Consider the following 27,426-nt stretch of genomic DNA (forward strand, 5'->3'; position numbering starts at 1 on the left):
TGCGGTGTGCCATGAGGATGGACAGGTTTGGTGACCAAAGGCGTGGGGGAGGGAGGGGGTTAGGGGTTGTGAGGGAGGGTGTGGGGGTGGGCAAGTCAGTTAACAACAGCTTGCATTTCAATAGGGTTTTTAACAAAATACTATTAGATATTTTACTAAGTTAAAGGTGCTATAGAAATGCAAGTTAATAGAAACATAGAAACATAGAAAATAGGAGCCTGCTCTGCCATTCATTATGATCATGGCTGATGACCCATTCAATAGCCTGCTCCTGCTTTCTCCCCATATCCCTTTCGCCCCAAGAGCTATATCTAACTCTTTCTTGAAAGCATACAATGTTTTGGCCTCAACTACTTTGTGGTAGCGAATTCCACAGGCTCACTACTCTATGGGTGAAGACATTTCTCCTCATCTCAGTCCTAAATGGTCTACCCCGTATCCTCAGACTGTGGCTCCTGGTTCTGGACTCCCCCACCATCGGGAACATCCTTCCTGCCTCCACCCTGTCTAGTCCTGTTAGAATTTTATAGGTTTCTATGAGACCCCCCCCTCATTCTTCTGAACTCCAGCAAATACAATCCCAACCAACTCAATCTCTCCTCATATGTCAGCCCTGCCATCCCAGGATTCAGTCTGGTAAACCTTCGCTGCACTCCCTCTATAGCAAGAACATCCTTCTTCAGATAAGGAGACCAAAACTGTCCACAATCTTCCAAGTGTGGTCTCACCAAGGCCCTGTATAATTGCAGCAAGACATCCCTGCTCCTGTACTCGAATCCTCTCGCTATGAAGCCCAACATACCATTTGCCTTCTTTACCGCCTGCTGCACCTGCATGCTTACCTTCAGCGACTGGCATACGAGGACAACCAGGTCTTGTTGCATATTCCCCTCTCTCAATTTACAGTCATTCAGATAATAATCTGCCTTCCTGTTTTTGCTACCAAAGTGGATAACCTCACATTTATCCACATTATACTGCATCTGCCATGCATTTGCCCACTCACTCAGCTTGTCCAAACCACACTGAAGCATCTCTGCATCCTCCTGACAGCTCACCCTCCCACCCAGCTTTGTGTCATCTGCAAATCTGGAGATATTACATTTAGTTCCCTCATCTAAATCATTAATATATATTGTGAATAGCTAGGGTCCCAGCACCGATCCCTGCGGTACCCCACTAGTCACTGCCTGCCATTCGGAAAAAGACCCGTTTATTCCTACTCTTTGTTTCCTGTCTGCCAACCAGTTTTCTATCCATCTGAATACACTACCCCCAATCCCATGCACTTTAATTTTACACGCTAATCTCTTATGTGGGACTTTGTCAAAAGCCTCCTGAAAGTCCAAATAGACCACACCCACTGGCTCCCCCTCATCAACTCTGCTAGTTACATCCTCGAAAAATTCCAGTAGATTTGCCAAGCACGATTTCCCTTTCATAAATCCGTGCTGACTCTGTCCGATTCTGCCAATGTTTTCCAAGTGCTCAGCTATTAAATCTTTTGGACTCTAGAATTTTCCCCACTACTGACTTCAGGCTGTCTGGCCTATAATTCCCTCTTTTCTCTCTGCCTCCCTTTTTAAATAGTGGGGTTACATTAGCTACCCTCCAATCTGTAGGAACTGTTCCAGAGTCTGTAGAATCTCGGAAGATGACCACCAATGCATCCATTACTTCTAAGCCACTTCCTTAAGTACTCTGGGATGTAGATTGTCAGGCTCTGGGGATTCATTGGCCTTCAATCCCATCAATTTCCCCAACGCCATTTCCCTACTAATACTGATTTCTTTCAGTTCCTTCCTCTCACTAAACCCTGTGTTCCCCAACATTTCTGGTATGTTATTTGTGTCCTCCTTTGTGAAGATTGAACCAAAATATGTATTTAGTTGGTCAGCCATTTCTTTGTTCCCCATTATAAATTCCCCTGTTTCTGACTGTAAGGGACCTACATTTGTCTTCACAAATCTTTTTCTCTCCCTATACCTATAGAAACTTTTACAGTCAGTTTTCATGTTCCCCACAAGCTTACTTTTGTACTCTATTTTCCTCTTCATAATCAATCCCTTGGTCCTTCTTTGCTGAATTCTAAACTGCTCCCAATCCTCAGGTCTGTTGTTTTTTTTTTTGCCAATTTGTATGCCTCTTCCTTGGATCTAATATTATCTCTAATTTCCCATGTAAGCCATGGTTTGGCCACCTTTCCTGTTTCCCACCCCCCCACCTTAAACCAGCTTATATTTCACCCCCCTCCTAATATTACTCAGTTCTGTTGAAGGGTCATGAGGACCCGAAACGTCAACTCTTTTCTTCTCCGCCGATGTTGCCAGACCTGCTGAGTTTTTCCAGGTAATTCTGTTTTTGTTTTGGAATAAACAATTGTTGCAACTCACCCATGTGCCCTTTGAATGTTTACCATTGCCTATCCACCGTCATCCCTTTAAGTAATGTTTCCCAATCCATCATAGCCAACTCGCGCCTCATACCATCGTTGTTTCCTTTATTAAGATTCAGGATCCTAGTCTCAGAATCAACTATGTCACTCTCCATCTTGATGAAGAACTCTATCATATTATGGTCGCTCATTCCCAAGGGGCCTCGTACAACTAGATTGCCAATTATTCCTTTTTCATTACACAATACCCAGTCTAGGATGGCCTGTTCTCTAGTTGGTTCCTCAACGTATTGGTCCAGAAAAACATCCCGTATACACTCCAGGAATTCCTCCTCTATGGTGGTGTTACTAATTTGATGTGCCCAATCTATCTGCATATTAAAGTCAGCCATAATTACAGATGTTCCTTTATTACATGCGTCTCTAATTTCCTGTTTAATGTCATTCCCAACATGACAACTACAGTTTGGGGGTTTATATACAACCCCCACTAATGTTTTTTGCCCCTTAGTGTTTCTTAGCTCTACCCATACAGATTCCACATCATCGGAGCTAATATCTTTCCTCACTATTGCGTTAATTTTCTCTTTAACCAGCAATGCAACTCCACCACCTTTTCCTTTCTGTCTGTCCTTCCTAAATACTGAATACCCCTGGGTGTTCAGTTCCCATCCCTGGTCTCCCTGCAGCCATGTCTCTGTAATCCCGACTATATCATACCTGTTTACATCTATTTGCGTGGTTAATTCATCCACTTTATTGCGAATGCTCCTCGTGTTAAGGGACAAAGCCTTAAGGCTTGTCTTTTTAACATTACTTGTCCCGTACCCACTATTTTTCACTGAGACCCTGTTTGATTCTTGCCCTTGATTTCTCTGACTATCACTTTTCTTATTCCCCTTTCTGTCTTTTGTTCTTGTCCTTGATTCCCCTTCCTCTGACTCCTTGCATAGGTTCCCATCCCCCTGCCATTTTAGTTTAAACCCTCCCCAACCACTCTAGCAAATATTCCCCCAGGACATCAGTCTTGGTCCTGCCCAGGTGTAACCCATCCAGTTTGTACTGGTCCCACCTCTCCCAGAACCAGTCCCAATGTCCCAGGAATCTGAAATCCTCCCCTTCACACAATCTCTTCAGCCACGTATTCATCCAATATATCCTGCTATTTCTACTCTGACTAGCACGTGGCACTGATAGTAATCCTGAGATCACTACCTTTGAGGTCCCATTTTTCAACTTACTTCCTAACTCCCTATATTCAGCTTTTAGGACCTCATCCCTTTTTTACCTATGTCGTTTGTACCAATGTGTACCACAACTACTGGCTGTTCGCCTTCCCCTTCAGAATGTCCTGTAGCTGCACTGAGACATCCTTGGCCTTAGCACCAGGGAGGCAACATACCATCCTGGAGTCTCGTTTGCAGCCACAGAAACACCTATTTATTCCCCTTACAATTGAATCCCCTGTAACTATGGCATTCCCACACTTTTTACTCTTCCCCTGTGCAGCAGAGCCAACCATGGTGCAACAAATTTGGCTGTTGCTGCTTTCCTCTGAGAGGCCATTCCCCTCATCAAAGCAGTATATCTGTTTTGCAGGGGAATAGCCACAGGAGATTCCTGCACTGCCTGCCTAGTCCTCTTGCTCTGCCTGGTGGTCACCCATTCCCTTCCTGCCTGTGGACTCTTAGCCTACAGTGTGACCACCTCTCTATACATGCTATCCACGATACTCTCCACCTCGCGGATGCTCCATAGTGTCTCCAGCCGCCGCTCCAGCTCCGAAACCCGGGCTTCCAGGAGCTGCAGCCGGAGACACTTCCCGCACACATGCTGGGCCCAGGCACTGGAAAAGTTCCCGGCTTCCCACATAGAGCAGGAGGAGCACACCATGGCTTTGAGCTCTCCTGCCATGACTTACCCTATTAAATTAAATTAAACCTTCTGGAAGATACTTAATATAAAATAACATCAATTACTCTAGTGCCCTCCTTCCCTGCTCCTCGTTGTTACAGAATATAGCCCTTACAAACCACAAAATAAGACCTTAAAAACTGTAAGCGATAAAAGTAGTAAATACTTATCTGATCATACTCACGGTACTCAAAGGGTCACCTTGTTCCCTCCTCACCAAACCCCCAAAGCAGCACTCTAGTGCAGACAGTGATGCTGACTACAGGATACTCTTCCCAGACTGCTTCACTGCGATGCTGACTGCAGGACACTCTTCCCAGACTGCTTCACCGCGATGCTGACTGCAGGACACTCTTACCAGGTAGAATTTAATGCCCTCCTCTGTGTCGTCTTTGGAGGTGCAGTGGCATTCAATCAGGGGGGAGGGTATTAGGCAGGCACCTGCCACCTTCCCACCTCTGCCAGGATTAAGTCTGTGGCGGAAAGGCTTATGGACGGCCTTCCTGCCCTGCTGTCAATTGAGGCCCTTAATTGAGGCAATTAGTGCCCACTTAAGGGCCTCATCCCACCACTGCTGGCAATCATCCTGTTGGGGTTGTTTGCAGGCTCCTGTGGCGGTGGTAGGGAGGTGGGGATGGTCCCTTATTCAAAAGCACTCAGTGCCTGATCGAGGGACCTGACATTGTGAAGATGTTGGGGGGGGCGGCGGGTGATGGGGCACTGTTGAGAGCCAGCCCCCTGCTCTTGCTGCCAATGTTCCTCCTCCCCATAACCCCCCAAACCACGATCCCCTTCCCACCATCACTCTCCTGTGTCCAGCATCCCTCGGTGATCCTGGGCCTTAGGTGAGTACATTACTGGCAGCAGCCACCTCTTCCTTGGGGTCACTGCTGAGCAATGAAGAGTTGCTGGCCTCTGATTGGCCAACAGCTCTTGAGGCAGGCAGGGCTTCTGCCTATGGGTTCCTTGATTCTGGGGAAGACCCACCACTGCCCTGTTAAGTGCCTGATTGGCACTTAATGCGACAGGCTTTCCCAAAAAGAGGCAGCGTGGGCTCTCGCTGACTCTCCAGGAGGTAGGCGAGATCCCATTACCTCCAGTAAATACTGTCCACCTTCCCAGAACCCCTTTCATTTTACCTACAATACACTCAGTTTTTAAAACACTGAAGTAAACTGCAGATAGAAATAAGTAGAAGCTACACCAATCATATTTACCCACCCTGTCCCTCTATCTCTTCATCCACCTACCTAAGCTGCTCCAATGAACATTGATCAAGGTCAACCACAAACCATGGAACTGAATCCCACTCTCAACAATAATCCTCTCCTTAGTTAAATCAAATTTTCTCTTGGACCAAATTGTTTTTTACATTTAAGCTTGTATCTTTGGCTGCTTGTTCTAGCCACCACAATTAGTGGAATCAGTTCCCTTCCAGCTACCATGCCCCATCCTTTTAAACATTTCTGTCCTATTTCCCTGTAATTTGTGTTGTTCCAATGGGTTAAAATAGAACTAATTTGTCAAGTCCTTTATTTTCTCATACTGGGCAGCATAGCACAGAGTCTGTATTGTACCCTCTCCAAAGCCTTAATACCCTTCCATTAGTATGGAGTCCAATTCTACACTTATTTAACTGAGCTTTTTACATATGTTCATTACCTCTCTTGCTGTATGTTCTAGACCTCATGGCAAACTAATAATTCCATTAGTTTTATTTTTCAATAACCTCATCAACCTGAGGTGCTATCCTTAATGTTAAATGCTTCCACAGTACCAGCTTATTCCAGACTATAATTACTGTTTATTCACCAAAATGCATTTCATGCTTACTGACATTGAATTGCATCTGCCATTTTTAGCCCATTTCTCCATCTTATCAATACTCCAATTCAGGAGAAACCTCTTTACCCAGGGAGTGCTGAGAATATGGAGCAATAAATGCAACTAGCATAGATGTACTTAAGTGGAAGTTGGATAAGCCTGAGGGAGAAAGGAATAGGAAATGCTGATGAGGTTAAATTAAGGGTGGGAGTTGGCATGTGAGAGGCCCAAATACTGGCATGAACTAGCTAGTCTGTTTCTGTACAGTAAATTATATTGCTCATCTCTCTCAACCTGTCCTTTATAAAGGCCAATGCAAAGTAAATACCTTGCCATTTTTGATCTAGAAGTTGACAATCCTACAAGGCTGACTTTTAACAATGTTTTTACTGATATACTTTTAAGATACTTTTGATGGTTTTTACAATTCTTCCTCAATCAATTTTCGTTTTGCATATTTCAAGCTTGTTTTCTCACTCCCTTCAGTTTTTGTCATCATGACAGTCCTTGTAGATTTTTAATTTTAATTGATCCCCATTATCTACTTATGACAACAATAAAACATGCATTTATACAGCACCATTAACATTGGTGAAACATCTCTGATGCTTCACAGCAAAGTTAATATAATCCAACTGCAAGCCATGTAAGACGTTAGGACGGCTGACATAAAACTTGGATAATGAGGTATTTAAGGAGCACCTTATAGGAAGAGAGTTAGAGATGGGGAGATTTAGGGCACCCTAAAACTAACAGATCCATCTTTTTAAAAAATATATACTTATTCTAAACGTTTGCATCTTTAAAAAAAATTCCACTTGTTGCTCAACAGTCCCTCCTTGTTTGGATGAAAACTACTTATATTTATATAGCACTTTTAACATAATTAAACATCCCAAAGTGCTTCATGGGGGCATTCTAAAACAAAATATGACACAAGCCACATCAGATGACCAAAAGCTAGGGCAAAGAGGTAGGTTTTAAGGAGTACCTTAAAGGAGGAAAGTGAGGTAGAGAGGTGTACATGGTATTCCAGAGCTTGGGGTCGAGGCAACTGAAGGCTCAGCCACCAATGGTGAAGCAATTAAAACTGGGGATCCAAAAGAGGTCAGAATTAGAGCGCAGGTATGTCAGAGGCTTGTGGGTTGGAGGAGATTAGAGTTAGAAAAGGGCAAGGCCATGGTGGGTTTTGAAAACATGGATGAGAATTTTAAAATCAAGATGTTGCTTGACCAGGAGCCAATGTAGGTCAGCAAGCACAGAGGTGATAGGGTAATGAGACTTGATGAAAATTAGGATATGTGCAGCAGATGGCCTAGAGTTTATAGAGGGTAGAATGTGGGAAACCAGCTAAAGATGCATTGTAATTGCTGAGTCAAGGTAACAAAGGCACAAATGAGGGTTTCAGCAGCAGATTAGTTGAGACAGGGTGAAATCAGGCCATGTAACAGAGGTGGAAATAGTCTTACTAATGGCGTGAAGTCAGAAGCTCATCTGATCAAACGTGACACCAAGGTTGCGAGTGGACAGGCTTAACTCCAGACAGTTAACAGAGAGGGGAATGGCCTGGCATCACATAAGTGCCAGGCAATGATCATCACACCAAGAAGAGTATCTAACCATCAACCCATGACACTCAATGGCATTACCATCACTGAATCCCCCACTATCAACATCCTGGGGATTACCATTGACCAGAAACTGACCTGGACTAGCCATATAAATACTGTGGCTACAAGACCAGGTCAGGGGCTAGGAATTGTGCAACGAGTAACGCATCTCCTGACTCCCCAAAGCCTGCCCACCATCTACAAGGCATGTCAGGAGTGTGATGGAATACTCCCCACTTGCCTGGATCAGTGCATCTCCCACAACACTCAAGAAGCTCGACACCATCCAGGGCAAAGCAGCCCATTTGATTGGCATCCCATCCACAAACACTCACTCCCTCCACCAGCACCTCACAGTAGCAGCAGTGTGTACCATCTACAAGCTGCACTGCAGGAATTCACCAAGGCTAACCTTTGACAGCATCTTCCAAACCCACGACCACTACCATCTAGAAGGACAAGGGCAGCAGATAGATGGGAACACCGCCACCTGGAAATTCCCCTCCAAATCACAACATCCTGACTTGGAAATATACTGCCATTCCTTCATTGTCGCTGGGTCAAAATCCTGGAACTCGCTAACAGCACTTTGAGTGTACCTACACCACATGGACTGCAGTGGTTCAAGGCAGCTCACCACCACCATCTCAAGGGCAACTAAGGATGGGTAATAAACGTTGGCCCAGCCAGCGAAGCCCACATCCCGTGAATGAATTTTTTAAAATTGAGTTGGTATCTGCGGAATGGAGTTTGGAACAGGGACTGAAAATGATGGCTTCAGCTTTCCCAATATTTAATTGAAGGAAATTTCTGCTCATCCAATACTGGATGTCAGATAAGCAGTCTGATAATTTAGCAACAGTGAAGGTGGTGCTGTAGAGTTGTCAGCTTACATGTCCAAACCAAGGCTTTGCTTTTGGATGATGTTGCCAAGGGGCAGCATGTAGATGAGAAATAGGAGTGGCTGAGGATAGTTTCTTGGGAAAACCAACGGAATGGTGCAGGAGCAGGAAGAAAAAGCCATTGCAAGAAATTCTCTGGCTATGATTAGATAAATAAAAATGGAATCAGGTGAGAGCAGTCCCACCCAGCTGGACAACAGTGGAAGGGCACTGGAGGTGGTTGGTTTGCTCAAACATGGCAAAGGCTGCAGACGGGGCAAGGAGGATGAGGGAAAGTTTGTACAAACGTATGAACAAAGAGCCTGCTCCAACATTCAGTAAGAACATGGCTGATCTGGTAGTAACCTGAAGTCTGCATCCCACCTCCTGCTGATAACTTCTCACCCCCTTGCTTACCAAGGATCGATCTACCTCTGCCTTGAAAATATTCAAAGTCTCTGCTTCCACCACCTTTTCACAAAGAGAACTCCAAAGACTCACGACCCTCAGAATAATTTTTGCCTCAGCTGTTTTAAATGGGCGACCCCTTATTTTTAAAGTGACCCATAGTTCTAGATTCTCCCACAAGAGGAAACATCCTCCCCACATCTACCCTACCAAGGCCCCTCAGGATCTTATATGTTGTTTCAATCAAGTCGCTTCTTACTCTTCTAAACTCCAGCGGATACAAGCCTGTCCTCATAATGCAACCCACCCATTCCAGGTATTAGTCTGGTAAACCTTCTCTGAACTACTTCCAATGCATTTACATCCTTAAATAAGGTGACCAATACTGTACACAGTACTCAAAATGTAGTCTGACTAGTGCCCTGTATAACTGAAACATAACCTCCTTACTTTTGTAATCAATTCCCCTCATAATAAATGATAACATTCTATTAGATTTCCTAATTACTTGCTGTATTGCATACTAGCCTTTTGTGATTCATGCACTAGGACACCCAGATCCCTCTGCACCTCAGAGCTCTGCAATCTCTCACCATTTAGATAATATGCTTTTATTCTTCCTGCCAAAACGGACAATTTCACATTTTTCCACATTATACTCCAAATAGTATTAAAGGGACAGAAGGTGGGTGTCATGGACAAGATAAGTTCAGAGAGGGCATGAGGGGAGATAGGACAGAAAGAGAAAGATACAATTTCATGCTAGGGTGGGGTGGGTGGGTGAGGGGTGGTGGAAACATTAAAGCAAATTTGGCCAAGTGTAATAATGGAAGTGAGAAAGGCAGCAGAGACTGATCAGATTGCCTCCATCTTAGTGACACAGAAGTCCATGAGCTTCTTACATTTGCTGGTGAAGAGGCAAGGAAGAGGGGTTTAAAACAATAGTGTGCAGTAAAGAACCCAGAGGGTTTTATTTGCATTCTAGTATGATCCTGGTCTAGTGAGCAGTTTTAGATGACAGCAGAATTGATAGTGCTTTAAGTGGTCTAACCAGATCTGACAATGAATGGCTATACCAGTTATCCTATCATATCATTTCAAATCTGCTTCCCTGAGACTTAAGGGAGTGGAATTTAGGGAGGATGAGAGGGCAGTGAACTCAGGAGAGGGAACATGATGAGTTGAGAGAGAACCTGATTAGACAGGCAAAGACAGGATCAATGTTTGGTTGTGATACATGTCATAAATGGTCCACTGGCTGCAATTGTTCTGTTCAGACACTTGGACAATATTCAGTTCAGCAGGATGAAAAGACCATCAGAAGTCAAAGTCTTCAGGAGAGCAAGGATGGAGGGGGAAAATACATTCATTGTAGCATTCTTTCACTTCACCAAATCTCCCGATGCACTTTACAGCATAAGTGGGAAGCAGCAGAGATGTTACAGGAGTTATGATCATTCACTATTCAATCAGACCATAACAGAGCTGCATCGCAACTCCATTTTCCTCCTCCTCCATATCCCTTGATACTTTATAAAAGGAAAAACTCTCCATCATAACCCCGAAGTCTTCAGATGACTGAAGGGCACCAAAGAGGAAAGCACCGAAGGATTTTGAAAAAAAGTGAGGCAAAGAAGTTTACTTTGAACAGTGGCATATAGATTGTAAAGCAAAATAAATCTCCCAATTCACAAAAAAATCACAATCTGTACTGATTCAGTATGGTTTATTAAGATTAACTGGACGATCACAAAAGTTGCCAAAGAGCGATCACACCATCAAGCAAAAGGATTTACAGGCGAGAGTCTTCCACATTTGTCCTTTTAAGACTTCCCTCTCTAAAAATGGTGCAGGTTTAGGCCACCGACTGACCAAAATCGCCATGATCTCTCATACACACACACGTATACATACACAGAGCTCAGGTCCACCATCAGCAGACCTATGTAGGAATATGCAACTCTTGTGCTGTAATGTAAAGTTATGTGCACCAACTAGTTCCATGGAGAGGGGTAAACAAGTGAAAACTAGAGTGGCCAATAAAAAGAGAAAATGTCATGAGTTTGAAGGACCACCAATTAACCAACTTTTTAAAATTGTGCCACTCTGACTAGCTTTGTCCTTCCTGAATAAAAGGTCCTGGTCATTATACTCGGGATTAGTTAAGATGTATATAAACTTATTATTTCTCAAATGCATAAAGTACATATTTGCTCCTCTCAAATCAGCCAACTTCATATAGAAATACCCTTGGGCCATTCCCCAAATACTTCAGATTTTAATCGTTCATGATGTTCTCGTTTATGGGGCCATCAGCCAAATACACCTCTTGCCCAGTGGCCTTCACTGCAAAAAGTTGCTTGTGATTTTGCAAAAAAAGTCAGCCAGTGAACTGACACACTTTCTTTCTCTCTCTCACCATCACATTAACCAAAAACAAATAGCAACATTTTTGACAAGAATCTTTTGGTCACAGGAAATAATTAAAAAAAAAGACACTTTCGGCAATTCAACCACAGCTCAAAGGAAGGACCAGCAGAGTCTCTTGATTGCACAGAACATTCATTACAACATTGCCATCAGTACACAGTTCAATCTCTATCAGGAACGTCCAGTTACATTCTATGTTCTATGGAACTACAATACGCATATATAGTTGGAAAATACATTTGATGAGGTGAATGTGAAATGGGACATGGAACGGGAGCTGCTTTGAACGCTGGGCGTCATCAATGAGGGGAGTACATAAAAATCAACTGAAATGAGGCAAAAGCAGGATTGTGTGTCGACTGGGTCTCCGTTGTCGGTGGTGCAGCCACACCCTGATAAATGTAGCTACTGCCATCTCCTAGGCAACGTCAAGTGCATGGTGTAGTGACCGACAAGGAGGCAGAGAGTCTGATGTGTTCCAGTGGGTGCCGCAGGGGGCTAGTGGGTAAGCCCTGCTTCTCAGCACCTGGTCTCATAGATCCCGCTTCGTCCAATGTACCGGACCCATTTTATCACATCATGATCGCTGTAGTTCAGCTTCGGCTCAAACACTTTAAGGTAGCGCACCTTCAGTCCAGATGGAGCGAACGGGACCTGCACAGAATAATGTTGAATTCATACAATTGGTAGTGGTCAAAAAGAACAAAGCTCATTTGGCCAGCAAAGCAAGATATTTACATTACGCTGCCGCGAAGCCTACATCTTGCAAGAAAATGGAAATATATAAAAAAAACAAGGGGATATTATAGCTAATATCTAAACCTTTTAGAAATATGCTGAGAAAGAATAGCAAAGAAAAGTGTGGGCCCATTGAAGACACATGCATACAGGAGTCGGGAACAAGGCAGGCTAATTAGAACTTCAAACTAGAACTAGGATATTTAGGATTTTTAATGCCAGGAAGCACGTCTTGACACAGGGTAGTGGAAGCCTGGAACACCAATCCGCAAAAGGCTGTCAGTTGGAAATTTCAAAGAGATCAATAGATTTTTGAGAGGCCAGGGTATAAGGATTACAGAACTAAGGCAGGTAAATAGAGTTTGCCAAAATAAACAGCAGAACAGATGAGGGTTAGTTGGTCTGGTCCTATGAAGCTGCAATGGGTAATAAAGAAATGACTTTTTAAAAAAATTCCTTTCCCCAAAGCAGAGACTCAGGACAAAATCTCAGCAGTACAGGGCAGCCTACATTTTAAGGAGAGGAACATTGGATTTATTGCAAGTTTGAAAGAAAAATATGAGGGAGAAATTTGACTGAAATATACACAAATCTTCACGACCTGGTAATTTCCATCACAGGTTATTAAAGGAAGTTGGTAATGAAATTACAGATACATTAGTCATCATTTTCCAATGCTTTCTACATTTGGGAACTGTGCCCTTGGATTGAGAAAGTGTAAATGTCACTCCACTCAGTTGTTTTGTTGTCACAAAGTCTTGAGGCCCTCTGTCTAGACTCTTAAAGAAATCGAGGAAAAAGCTGAAAGTTTTGGATTAATAAAACACAAGTACTGTGAAGAGATGCATTTTTACAGGGAAATAACAAATGTAACATTCATTTGTACTACAGAATTCACAAACAATAAAACATACATTGCTTCAGTGCCTTGCAGGCTATAAGTGTACTTGCCTCAAAGTTCATGGAGATGGGTGGACGAGCCCATTTCTTTTTGTCATTAGTGGGTAGAAGCTCAATCTCAGCACTGATCTGCGATTCCTTCATTCCTGCCATACGTTTAATCCTGTGGGGATAAGTTGAAGAGAAATTCATGATTCTGCTTTCCAAATGTAAGTTATGACACAGCAAAATACAAAGCATTCCACCATGTAGAGCTACAGCCACCTGAAAGAACAGGAATATATGGGTAATTTTTGGGGTAGCATTCTGTAACTAGTGGGGCATCACAAAGATCAGGGCTAGGCCCTCATCAATTGCTGCCGATACAAAGTTAGGTGGGGAAGAAAACTGTTCAAAGGACACAAAGAGGCTGCAAGAGATTTAGATAGGTTTTTTTAAAAATTCACTCATGGAACGTAGTTGACGCTGTCTAGGCCAGCATTTATTGTCCATCCCCAATTGCCCTCGAGAAGGTGGTGGTGAGCTGCCTTCCTGAACCGCTGTAGTCCATGTGGTGTAGGTACTGTTAGGGAGTGAGTTCCAGGATTTTGTCCTGGTGACAGTGAAGGAGCAGTGATATTTCCAAGTTAGGATGGTGTGTGGCTTGGAGGGAAATTTCCAGGTGGTGATGGTCTCATGTCTCTACTGCCCTTGTCCTTCAAGACGGTAGCAGTTATGGGTTTAGAAGGTGTTGTTTAAGAAGCCTTGGTGAGTTCCTGCATTGCATCTTGTAGATGGTACACACTGCTGCCAATGTTCATCAGTGGTGGAGGGATTGAATGTTTGTGGAAGGGGAGCCAATCAAGCGGATTGCTTTGTCCTGGATGGTGACAAGCTTCTTGAATGTTGTTGGAACTGCACTCATCCAGGCAATTGGAGAGTATTCCATCACACTCCTGACTTGTGCCGTAGAGGGTGAGTTACTTGCTTCAGGTTTCCTAGCCTCTGACCTGCTCTTGTAGCCACAGTATTTATATGGCTAGTTCAGTTCAGCTTCTTGTCAATGGTAGCCCCCAGGATGTTGATAGTGGGGAATTCAGTGATGGTAATACCATTTAATGCCAAGGGGCGAAGGTTAGATTCTCTCTTGCTGGAGATGGTCATTGCCTGCCACGAATGTTACTTGCCACATGTCAGCCCAAGCCTGGATATTGTCCAGGTCTTGCTGCATTTGGACATGGACTGCTTCAGTATGAGTTATTGTGAATGGTGCTGAACATTGTGCAATCATCAGTGAACATCCCCATTTCTGACCTTATGATGGAAGGAAGGTCATTGTTGAAGCAGCTGAAGATGGTTGGGCCTAGGAAAATCAAGAAACTGAGCATGTTGGTATTCAGAATGATTTCAGCACATTTGTACACGGATCAAGTTAACATGCAAGTACAGCAAGCAAGACAGACAACAACTGGTATGCTAGCATTTATACAAAGGGACTGGAATATAAAAGTAAAGAATTCTAATTAAAAACTGTCTAGGGCCTTAGTGAGGCGATGCCTCAAGTACAGTGTGCAGTTTTGGTCTCCTTATCCAAAGACAGACATAATTATCTTACAGGAAATACTGATCTAGATAACTCCTGGCATGAAGAGATGGCCCTATGAGGAGTTATCAAGTATAATGCTCCTATATTGAAAACAGTTTAGCAGAATGAGAAGAATATAAAATTAAGGGCTTGACAGGAGAGATGCTGGGGTGTTGCTTCTCCAAGCTTGGGAGTCTTGAACTAAGAGGCACAGGCTAAGAAGGGTTGGCTATTTAGGGCTGAGACGAGCAGAAATGTCTTCAAACTGTTAAGAACCTTCAGAATTCTGTACCCCAGAGGGCTGTAGACGCTTACTCGTCAAGTTCATTCAAGTTAGTGGTCGACAGATTTTTGGATACAAAGGAAAGCGAGGGATATGGGGATAGTGCAGGAAAGCGCAAGCTGAGTTAAGAGATTAGCCACAATTTTATTGAATGGTGGACCAGGCTCAAGGGGCCAGATGGCCTACATCTGCTCCTGTTTCTTATGGTCTGCTTAACTGTTCCTGTAACTCCAAGTTATCTTCATAAAATTGGCTTCATATACTAGGCTTGACAATATAGCTCGTCATTCTATAAAGGACAAAAAGCTTGGAATACTTAAATTGTCAAAGAAAGAGCTGCTATCACTCCACGCACCAATACCTGCACTTCCAACTGAACATTGCTTCACATGACCCAACACTGCCCGTATTCAAATTCAGAAATGCCCATAAACAAAGTGTATGACAGTGTTTCAAACAGCACCGCTAATCTGCAGCATTTAATATTAAATTCATTTTGCTTGAAGCTAAACCTGTCCAGTTAAAATGGTTAAAAGCATATTAAGTAATGTGCAAAGGGATTTAAACCTATTTTTTATGACTATTATGTCATAACTATAATTTTAAAAACCTTTGTGAACTTTTAGGTATTTTAGCACATTTTGAAAACGTCAGTATTAAGGAATCCAAGGTCATGGGTTAGATGCATAGCAAAGTGTTTGAATATCTATTTGTGCTGAATTTGAGGATAGTTTTGCACAGGAGGTGCATCTCCACAAGGAGCTGCAATTAGAGCTTTTTTTTTTCTGGCCACAGGGTGTTGGTCTCACTGGCTAGGCCAGCATTTATTGTTCATCTCTAACTGCCCTTTAGAGGGTGTTGGGGAGCTGCCCGCCTTCTTCAACCACTGCAGTCTACGTGGTGTAGGCACACATGGTGCTGTTAGGGAGGGATTTCCAAGACTTGGACCCAGTGACAGTAAAGGAACGGCAATATAGTTCCAAGTCAGGATGATGTGCGGCTTGAAGGAGAGCTTGCAGATGGTGGAGCTCCCATGCATCTGCTGCACTTGTCCTTCTAGGTGGTACAGGTCACAGTTTGGACTGTGCTCAAAGGAACCTTGGTGAGTTGATGTCATGCATCCTGTAGATGGTACACACAATGCTGCCACTGTGCGTCAGTGATGGAGGCAGTGAATGTTTAAGGTGGTTGATGAGGTGCCAATCAATGATTGAACACAGGCTCTCAGTTGCAGAGGGAGGCAGGGAGATGGAGGGGGCTGGGGGGAAAAAAGAGGGGGTGCGGGGAGACCGAGAAAGACAGACTGTTTTCTGTGTTAGCCACCAAGCAAAATGCTCGTGAGAACAGGTTCCCTCTTTGAAGAAATGGGGCCTATGTAGATAGAAAGACCCAGGATTCGCCAGAGTGCCTTCCCCAGAAATCAATTCAATTATACTCAGGTGGATTGATTGAAGAGACTTTTGAAAGGGCATGAGGAGACTCTGCCTAACCAGAAAAGGGGGAAGAGAGCCTGTTGAATCACTGGGAAATTCATACCTCTTTATAAGTTTTCCATCTCTATGGTGATTGTTTAAACTCCTGGTAAGCTATTTTGTGACTGCTGCAATACACAAGTATAAAGACAATTCTTGAAGATTTAAACACAGTTTAAGGTCACTTACTTCCAAACAATTGCATTCTCACTAGCTTTGTACTTGGCCTTCCCTTTCATGCAGATGACCTGCACTCCACTGGTGTTGAGTGGGGTTGGAATACGCACCTGCAGGATACAGCAGAACTTGTCAGCAGAGTAAATCCAGTGAATTGGCAGGGTGAGAAAAAATGATTACATATCCCCAGTCATGCACTTCCTTGGCCAGAATCAAGTTATACCATCATTGATCAGCTAGTCAAACTCAATATCAACGTCAGAAAATGCTGGAAAAACTCATCAGGTCTAGCAGCATCCGTGGAGAGAGAAACAGAGTTAACCTTTCGAGTACATATGGCCCTTCTTCAGAAGGGTCATACGGACCTGGAGTGTTAACTCAGTTTCTCTCTCCACAGATGCTGCTAGACCCGAGTTTTACAGAATTTTCCACTTTTGTTTCAGATTTCCAGCATCCACAGTATTTTGATTTTTATCAATATCTACTTCATCTGTTAAAATTCAGCATCATCTTTGGTTTCTTTACTTGTTCCATTACCATGTCCTTTTGCCTTCCACCATCATCCTTTTAAAAAAATTTTTTCCTGCCTTTTACCATATCATAGACTGTCCCTTTGGTTCTCCCCACAATCTCTCCAGCTGCTGTGCTTGCTTAAAACCTGCTTAACTTTTTCCAGCTTTGATAGAAGCCATCAACGCAAAATATTTTTCTCAGGTTCTGGCTGACTTGAGCATTTCCCAGTGATTCTGTATTTATTTTAAGAACTAAAATCACGATCTTTCCAGTCAGTACAGACTTGGCTCAATCATTATCAGGATTGCATTTGCACTTCAGCACTAATCCATTATGGTATTTAGCTGTAAAAAGTGGAAAGCAAAAATGAAAGGTAATACTGAAATCGCTAGAATTACAAAGCCAGTAAAGTCATTGGCAATGAGTGTGTACCACTTATCAGAGCTTCAGAGTTCTTCAGTTCTGAAAAAGAGTGACAAATCTGAATCCTCAGAACTTGACTTCCGTCTTTACACAAACTGAATGGTCTGTGCATTTCCAGCATTTTACGTTTTTATTGTAGAGCTTCTTCCGTGGAAAGGGTTATTGAAAATTAGATAGATTGAAGACACAGGTGGAAGGAGCCATGATTGCTGTCTAATGACAGGTACAGGACGTTTGCATCTCCTGTTAAATCTGAAACATGGGCAGCCAAGAGCCAAGTACAAACACTATTACTGAGCGACTATAGGAAAGGATCAAGACTCAGAGCAGGTCACAAAAGCTGATAGAGAGAAGGAACATCTGAGTGTTAAGTCAAGCCTGGCCTAAAAGACCAGGAAATTGTAGGGCAGGGAAGAAAGAGGTAGAGCCAGTGGTTTTGGACTTCTGGCACGCTGGGAAAGAAAAACGTAGTTAAGATTAGGAGATGGTATCATACTTAATTTCAACAGAGCTTAATAAAAATTAGCAGGTAGTTTGACGAATCTACGCTTTCTACCTTTTTTCCCCTAAATCCCCCCGTGACATCAAGTCACTCTCCAACCCTACAATCTTCCAAGATCTGTGCTCCTCCAATTCTGGCCAATTGCACAATCCTAATTTTCGTCACACCTCTGCAGTTAGGAGCTGTCCAGGCCCTAAGCTCTAGGCTTCCCTCCCTAAACATTTTTGCCTCCTTACAATGTATCTCATTGACCAAGCTTTGAGTGATCTGTTGTAATATCTCCTTAGGTGACTTGGTATCAAATTTTTTTTGACAACGTTTCAGTGAAGAGCCTTGGAATGTTTTACTACATTAAGTGCGCTACACAAACGCAGATAATTGTTATAATTAGTGGTATTTGGTAGTGTCTGGACTGGGAAGCTTGGTGAATTTTAACATTTGATGTTTCACAAAGCACGTTCAAAACCTTTTATTTAATGTTTTCTCAGTTTGATGCCTATTGCCAACACAGTCCCACTCATCTCTCATCTGGATGCCCATAAGTGGAAGCAATTATAAATTAAAAACATTTCATAATTTTTGCTACTAAAAGTTCCTAATCTAAAGACAGTACAACACCGAAGTTATTAGACTCTAAATGCCCCAAGTCTCGATACTTCAGGACCATCAAATATACAAGGAATGCATAGATCTTTCAATGAAATACAAGACACGTTTGCCACCTTCAGGACGAGTACCAAGTGGTTCGAGTATTTAAAAAGAGCATTGAACAGCTCTTTCCACTGCCAGACCAACTCGTGCAAAAGTCAAAATAGGACTCTTGTGTGAATCCCAGATACTAAAAGAAGATGCCACTGGATCTGTCATGTTGGAGCAGAGTTATCTAGTCAGGTCCCATTTCCTGGTGGAATCATAAAAAGTAGTCAGGGGAAATGCTCCTACCAAGCAACAGTGACAACACCAAAAGTAATTCATTGGATTATAAGAGCCTGTGGTGTTGGTGGTAGTATATTAGCATTGATAGAAGATTGGCTAAATAATAGAAGAGAAAGTTGGGATAAGGGGGGCATTTTCGGGATGGCAACTTGTAACTAGTGGAGTGCCAACAGGAATCAGTGCTGGGGCCTCAATTATTTACAATATATATTAATGACTTGGATGAGGGAAGTGAATGTACTATTGCCAAGTTTGTGGGTGACACAAAAATAGGTGGGAAGGCAAGGATGACACAAGGAGTCTACAGAGGGATACAGGCAGGTTAAGTGAGTGGGCAAAAACTTGGTAGATGGAATATAATGTGGGAAAATATGAGGTTATGCACTTTGGCAGGAAGAATAGAGGAGCTGAATATTATTGAAATGGAGAAAGGCTGCAGCACAGAGGGATTTGGGAGTCCTTGTGCATGAATCCCAAAAAGCTAACATACAAGTTAAACAGGTAATAGGGAAGGCAAATGGAAAACAAAAACAGAATTACCTGGAAAAACTTCAACAAGGGTCATGTGGACCCGAAACGTCAGCTCTTTTCTTCTCCACCGATGCTGCCAGACCTGCTGAGTTTTTCCAGGTAATTCTGTTTTTGTTTTGGATTTCCAGCATCTGCAGTAGCTTTTTGTTTTTATATTAAGGCAAATGGAATGCTGGCCTTTATTTCAAAGGGAATGGAGTATAAAAATAGGGAAGTCTTGCTAAAACTATATAAGGCACCAGTTAGACCACACCTAGAATACTGTGCTCAATTTTGGACCCCTTATCTAAAGGAAAGATATACTAGCATTGGAGGCAGTCCAGAGAAGGTTCACTGGATTGAGCCTGGATATGGAGGGATTTTCTTGTGAGGAGAGGTTGAGCCTGTACTCATTGGAGTTTAGAAGACTGAGAGGCGACCTTATTGAAAGATATAAGATTCTTAGGGGGCTTGACAGAGTAGATGCTGAGAGGTTGTTTCCCCTTGTGGGAGAGTCTAGGACCAGAGGGCATTATCTCAGAGTGAGGGGGCGCCCATTTAAAACAGAGATGAGGAGGAATTTCTTCTCTCAGGGGGTAGTCAATCTTTGGAATTCCGCAGAGGGCTATAGAGGCTGGGTCGTTAAGTGTATTCAAGCCTGAGGTAGGCAGATTTTTAATCAGTAAGGGAATCAAGGGTTATGGGTAAAAGGCAGGAAAGTGGATTTGAGATTATCAGATCAGCCATGGTCTCACTGAATGGCAGAGCAGGCTCGATGGGCCGAATTGCCTCTTTCTGCTCCTACGTCTTATGGTCTCATTTGAAACATTCTGGGATATCTTGTTGTGAAAGGTGTTCTATAAATGCACATTAGCTTTTCTTTAAATTCACAGTGCAGCAGCCAAGATTTAAGTTTCCTTCAGAATGGTTACAGCACAGCACAGAACAAGGTCCATGTCAGTGCTGGCTCTCTGAAGGAGCAATTCACCCTAGTGTCACTCCCCTGCCTTCTCCCAGTAGCCCTGCATATTCTTCCTTTTCAGATAATAATCCGATTCTCTCTAGAATGCCTTAATTGAACCTGCCTCCACCACACTTTCGGGCAGCAGATCCTAACTGTTTGGAGAAGTGCCTTTGTGCAATGTGGCCATGGGCTGGCCATAGTCATGTGAACACTGATGTCCTCCTTGATGTATTAAGGCTTGCGAGCAGAAGCCATTTCAACCACTACTTGGAACATGGTGTCAGGAGTGTGCAGCTGAAATTGCGTGGAATTTGATAGCTGAGAGAGCCAGCAGCTGTAACAAACAGCAGAGAATAATTAAAAGTTCAGTCTCCAACTTTACACAGGACATTGGTCACTGGTTATGTCAGTATGACTTAGTATTCTAGTACCTGCTCCAATGGAGATGAAGGTGGATTTGAAGATAAATTGGAAATTCTTCCAGTCTCAATGGCAAAACTATGAAATTGCCAGAGTTAAATAAGAAATCTGAACAATTAAGAGTAACACCACTTATCAATGCTGCGGAAAGCATGCAAGAACCTTTACTGCACCTTGAGGATCAGAAAAGCTAGTCTTGTGAAATTTTGGAGACCTCAAGGACCCACTCTGAGCCCTTGACTAATGCTACTTATGAATACTGTGTGTTGAACACCAGAGCTCAGGAAGAGGGGGAGAATATTGATCAGTATGTGCCTTCATTGAGATGACGAGCTGAATCTTGAGAGTTTGAGAAACCGAAGGATGATCTGATCAGAGGCAGGATTATCTTAGAAACAGGGGACCCTGCTGCGTGAGCACATCTGCTGAGAGAAGAGAAACTTTGAGTGTAAATTATTAACATGTGTAGAAGCTCTGAAGCGGTCAATCATCAATTGCAGAGTATTGATTGGAGAACTAATGAGGCTTTGCACTCTGCTGAGAAGCAGTTGTGGCCTTGCAAGCACAAAACAATTGAGAGAAGAACTATTGGCGTAAGAGCCAAAAGAAAGGTCAAGGAGTACTGGATGTAAATATTGCAGAGGACACCACACAAAAGAAGAACACGTCGAGCATGGGAAAGCAGTGCTCTAACTGCAAGAAGTTGAATCACTTTGATTGCAAGTGTTTTGCAGGAAAGAAAAGGAAGCCTATAAAGATGGTTGCTGGAAAAAAGTCTGTCGAAGAACCTGATGAATCACTCTACACCCTACAACAGGTTGGCACTGTCAAGTCTCAAGGAAAAAATAGTGAGACACTAATGGAATGACGACTGCAGAAGCAGAGCATCAAGCTAATATAAAATGTCAGACAGACACTGGTGCTACGTGCAACATCATGACCTTTACAGACTTGTATGAAGTTGCTCAAGGTGGTGATCGAAAAATCATGCTGAAGGTAACGTTGAAGCTATAAGATGGAACGATGCTCATCCCAAGTGGGCAAACTAAGTCAAGAGCCCAATGCTATGGGAAGAAAGATTTGCAGTTCCAAATAGTAGACACTAAGCAAAATCCATTCATTTCAGTTGGAACAAGTCAAAAGCTTGGACTAGTAACCTTCCATGTACCAGAAGAGGTTTGCAGTGTTTAACCCAGCACAAAGCCGTTGACTACTGAATAAATCCTAAATTTTGCATTTTTAAAAATGTAAACATGCATGCTTCTTTGGATAGGAACAGATTGAAACTGTGGTGGTTGGGTTAAGAGGTGCAAGTTTGCAATGTTTAAAAGCTTATCAAGTGTGTAAAGATTAGGCTCCAGTTCTATCCTTACTTCCTGGCTTCAGAGAATAGTCCAATAGCTCAGTCAGTAACTGGGGGGAGAAAAGAGGGGCTGAAGTTCCAAGTGGAGATCCTGGGACACAATTCACACTCAAAGCACTAGCATTAACATCTGCTGGCAGATCTGCTGTGTATTTATCATTTCTTAAGCCAGAAAAATGGATTTGGCTCAAGAAGCCCATTTGCTGCTAGCTGTAAATTTAATCAAAAGCACACCACTGAGCTTTCGGGCACGTTTGAATGTTTTGCGAGCAGAACGTCCAAGTGGAAGAATCCAAACAGAGCTCGGCACTGTAAATGCTGGCAAGGGTCAAACCGTCTGGTTTCATGGAACAAAAATATAAACTTTCTCTGTAATGGGAGCTCGAGGAAAATGAAATGGAGTAAGCAGCTCACTGCAGGATCGGGATTTCAAGCAGAAGAACTTCAACTGCAAAAGAACCTCTTTCTGATTAGTCCAGTTAGCCTGCTGTTTCTCCCATACATCAAAAGTAAAAACAGAAATGCTGGAAATACTCAGCAGGTCTGGCAGCAACTGTGGAGAGAGAAACAGGGTTACTGTTTCAGGTGTGTGGCCTATCATCAGAACTGAGAAAAGCTAGAAATGTTAAGTTCTGAGCAAGTAAAACTATCAAATGATTTGTAAAAAGCGAGCTTCAATCATCTGTACTTAATCCCGATACTTATTTCAATGTCCTCCAATCAAAATAGCATGGCATTTTCCTTTCCAAATATACATGCTCTTTGGGACTCCCTCAGTGGCTCAGCTGGTTAAGTCAGTGAGTAAACCGAAACTCATTTAAAAAAAAAAGGTCCCAGGTATAATCCCCAATCCGTTAGATGATCTCAGCTGGGTAGTACATATCCCCTCGACATCAGCACCACAATTCGTGACCCTAGTTAACAGCCCGGTGAACACCTGCGGATGTTGCATAGGAACAGGATTAGACTCTGTTCGGGTACACAGCCCGGCAATCATACAGACTGCCAGCATTTACTGCACAGATCAAAAATGGCCATTGGGAGGACGAGCAGGACTACGCTGCAGAGAAAAATGCATGCCTTCAGCAGAGCAGTGGGAGGAAATTAATTTGGTAGAAAAACAGATGGTGAGGGGGAGAAGATGGCCAATGCATAAGGAGTAAGGATCTCATTCATTGTAGTGGACATGCCATTTACACCGCAAAATTAAGACACAGGCACACCAGTAATGAACTCGCTAATCAAAATCATCAGGAAATCTTGAGATTACTTAACTAAGAGCAAATGTTGCAATGAAAACGGTGAAGTTGCCTGAAATCTGCATTATTTGATTCTCCTTCAAAAGCTAAAAATTTAACTTCGCTTTTTTTTCCATTACTTTAGCTTAAACAGATTTGATAAAAAGCTCCTGTTGATTATTAACCTCAATCAAATGCACTAACTGCCCCGCTATAAAATTGTTCCACGTGGCTTGTGTATGCTTGCTCAAATTCCACCAATTGCATGTTTTGGTTTTTCACACCATTGACTTTAATACCCATTTCAGTTAGTGGTCACCATTAATCATTATATCTGCTGGAGTGCATACTTGATCTTTTTTTCAAAAAAGGTGGTCAGGCAAAATTGTGCTCCCCTGGCAATCCAAACCCTCAAGGCAAAGGGATTCAGTCATGGATGAGAGAGTCATGTTGCACAGTAGAAGACCATTCAGTCTATCATACCTGTGCAGACCCTTTCAAAGAGCTATCCAATTAGTCTCACTCCCACACACTCTTTCCAAAGCTCTAATTCCACCCCACCCCCCGAGTATTCATCCAATTTCCATTTGGAAGTTATTAAATCTGCTTCCACAATCCTATCAAGGCAGTTCATTCCATAGAAACATAGAATAGTTACAGCACAGGAGGAGGTAATTCAACCAGTGTCTATGCTGGCCCTCTGAAGGAGCAATTCACCTAATGCCACTCACTCCCCAGCCTTTTCCTCCTAGTCCTATAAATGTTTCCTTTTCAGATAATTCCATTTCACAACAACTCACTGCATAAACAAAATTCTTATCTCGACTCAATCCTTTAACTCTGGTTACTGATCCTTCTGCCAGTGACAACAGTTTCTCCTTAATTACTCAATCAAAACCCCACAATTCTCCCCTTAATCTTCTTTGCTCTGAGAAGGACAATCCCAGCTTCTCTAGTCTTTCTTCACAACCAAAGCCCCATATCCCTGGTACCAATCTAGTAACTAGTCCTATCTGTATTTCTTATTTATTGGTTGGTACTATTTGAATTTTAAGGGCTTAGAGGTTTAGGAAGACCCGTTTTTAGCACTGCTGGTGAATGCATCCTGAATCAGAACACCGGAGATAACCAACTTGAGATAGGAAAATTTAAAAAAAACATGCAGCTAAACTTTGCATGTGGCCCCTAATACTCCATGAGATACACTCTTCTGCTCCATAAACCCCAACATTGGGATCCCTAGCTCATTCTTAAAAATTAATAAGTTGGAATTATTTTAGCAACAAGAAATGTGTACGAGGTGATGGCAGGAGTAGAGATGGTAGACATAAAAAAGCTGTTTCCATTAGATGATCATGCAGGGATTAAGGGGCACAGGTTTAAGCTTTTGGGTAAGAGATTTCAGAGGGATGAGGGGAAAAACTTTTTACATAGTGAGTGGTAACAACCTAGAACTCGCTGCCTATGAAGATGGAGGAAGTGGAGATAATTATAATTTCAAAAGAAAATTGGATGGACGCTTGGAAATAAAATTACAGGGCTACTGGGACAGAATGGGAGAAATCGGACTGCTCTACAGCAAGGCATCATGGATGCGAGGGGCTGAATGGCTTCCTTATCTGCCATTATGGATCTAAAGCCCAAGTCCCCTCATTAATCAGTGGAGATCAAGAAGGGATGTCACATTCAGATAATTGTAAACCTTCCTGTCGTCTTGACTGATCCTGAAAACAAACTTTACAGTACTTTGCTACTTTATGAGTAATTGAGACAGCATGCATTAAACAATACTTGGCTGCAACCAATAACCTAGTTAATGCCGGTTTTTGATCCTTATTGACTTCTAATTAGCACCCTTTTCAGCAAACATCAGTGGACCAGAGAAATGACAGTTGATTCTTTGCTCCTTTAAACATGGATGCTCAGAATAACTGTAGTGACCGCAGAGAAAAAAGTCAGGTTATTCAATTACAGCAACGCTCATGTCAAACATATACACAGACTTCCCTTTGATCCAATCACACACATACACCCTGTGTGCACATTTAAGATCCAAACATCATATAAACTCAGTAATCCAGGAAGGTAACTGAGGCAAAACAATCAGTTAATGCACTAGAGCGCTAAGCTTCAATGGCTGAATGACATTTCTCATCTCGATCTAAAGGGCGAAGCTGAACAGACGACAGTAAATCAAAGAACAGCATTCAGGACAGAAGTTTGCTGAGACGGCAAACCGCAGACATTCTCAGGAATATGAGTTCAATCAGTAAACCGGGCAGCTGCCAAGAAATAGAAACGGTTTGCATCTCTTTCCCAGCAGATGCTGATTCCCAACTGATTGTTGACATATGGAACCAATAACATTCATGGAGACTGAGCAAAATCAAAATGTCGAGAACTGCCAAGTGCACTTGGCTTAGTGCTAGACATTCAGGGTTAAAGAGTGGCTAAGATTACCACAGTGCGGCCTTGACTTGCGTCTCAATTAAGAATAAACAATAAGATATTAGCAGTTCAACTCAGACACAATTAAAGTAGCTTTCCTGAAACACTATTCTGTAGCAAACCCTGCATCCCACTATTAATCTTTGGTTTGAACCCTTCAAAGCTGTGACATCCTGCCAAAATTACCCTGCAACCAAATCAAGGTTCCCTCCAGCTAAGGATTAAAAATACTGTGTAAAAAAAATTCACTCCCTCCTGGCTCTTCTGCCAATTACCTTATATATGTGCTGTCTGGTTACTGACTCTCCTGCCAGAAGGAACAATTTCTCCTTACTTACTCTATCAAAACCCCTCAATTTTAAACATCTCTACTGAACTTCCCCTTAACCTTCTCAACTTGAAGGAAAACAACACCAGCTTCTCCCATCACTCCACATAACTCAAGTCTCATTCCTGGTAACATTCTGATAAATCTCCTCTGCATCCTCTACAAGAACCTGGCATCCTTCCTAAAGGGTGGTGTCCCAATTAAAAGTAACATTGGACGAACATCAGAACTCTCCATTATGGTTTATAATACAGGGGAAATAGGCATTTATTTAGCACCTTTCAGGATATCCCAAAGTGGGTCACATTACTTTTCAATGTAGCTCTTGTTCTATAGACAAACACAGCAGCCAATTTGCAATAGCAAACAGCCACAACAGCAGAGATTATGAGAGTTATGGTGCTGGGTATGGCTCATGGCTAGTAATCTTGCCTGAGTCAGGAAGACGTTGGTTCAAGGCCCACTCCAGAGGCTTGAGCAGTTAATCCAAGCTGACACTCCAGTGCAGCACCAAGGGAGCACAACACTTTCAGAGATGCCCTTTCTCAGATGACACATTAAACCTAGTCACTGTCATCTACCCAGATGGACGTCAAAATACGTCACTCCGGCACTATTCAAATAGTAGCAGATATTCTCTCAGCATCCTGGCCAATATTTATTCCTCAAACAGCATCACTGAAGATAACCTGGTAATTTTATTTTCATTGCTGTTTGTGGGATCTTGCTGTGTGGAAATTGGATGCTGTTTTTCCTACCAGAGTCAGTGCCCACAATTAAAAAGTATTTAATCAAAGTGCTTGGTAAAATCCTGTGGCCATGAAAGACAGTATAAATGCAACTCCTTTCATTATCTGTTTGGTGGCATTGACTGAAGGATAAATATTGGCCAAGGTACAGAGATCTTTTGCAACAAACCAAACGAGGTGAATTGGGGCCTCAGTTTAATATTTCACCTGAGGATGGCATTCATATAATGCAGTTCTCCTGCGACATATCAGTCTAAATTGTGCACTCAGGTCTTGTAGTGGACCCTGACTAAGACAAAGTGCATTAGCATTGTAGGAGAATGAAAAACGCTCAAACCTTGTCCTGATTAACAGTGAGCACTATTTTTATTATGCTGTGCATTTGAGAGAGATTATAAAGGAGCACAAAGAAGTTAAGGAAACATGGTGAAAACAG

The 27,426-nt window shown here is 42.7% G+C and overlaps 1 protein-coding gene across 6 annotated transcripts in view; it reads right to left on the reverse strand.

The window, feature by feature from the left end:
- Positions 1-10,741: 10,741 nt before the first annotated feature.
- Positions 10,742-27,426, reverse strand: part of LOC144694028 (AP-2 complex subunit mu) — a 57,743-nt gene continuing 41,058 nt past the window's right edge. For all 6 annotated transcript variants that reach the window (XM_078564364.1, XM_078564368.1, XM_078564366.1 and 3 more), the window contains exons 9-11: positions 16,609-16,706; positions 13,152-13,263; positions 10,742-12,116 (exon numbers count right to left, since the gene is read on the reverse strand). In XM_078564364.1, the coding sequence (XP_078420490.1) occupies positions 11,982-12,116; positions 13,152-13,263; positions 16,609-16,706 (345 nt within the window). In that variant the 3' untranslated portion in view covers positions 10,742-11,981. The remainder of the gene's footprint in view (positions 12,117-13,151; positions 13,264-16,608; positions 16,707-27,426) is intronic.

Source organism: Cetorhinus maximus, chromosome 19 (assembly GCF_964194155.1).
Source record: "Cetorhinus maximus chromosome 19, sCetMax3.hap1.1, whole genome shotgun sequence".
Taxonomy (NCBI): domain Eukaryota; kingdom Metazoa; phylum Chordata; class Chondrichthyes; order Lamniformes; family Cetorhinidae; genus Cetorhinus; species Cetorhinus maximus.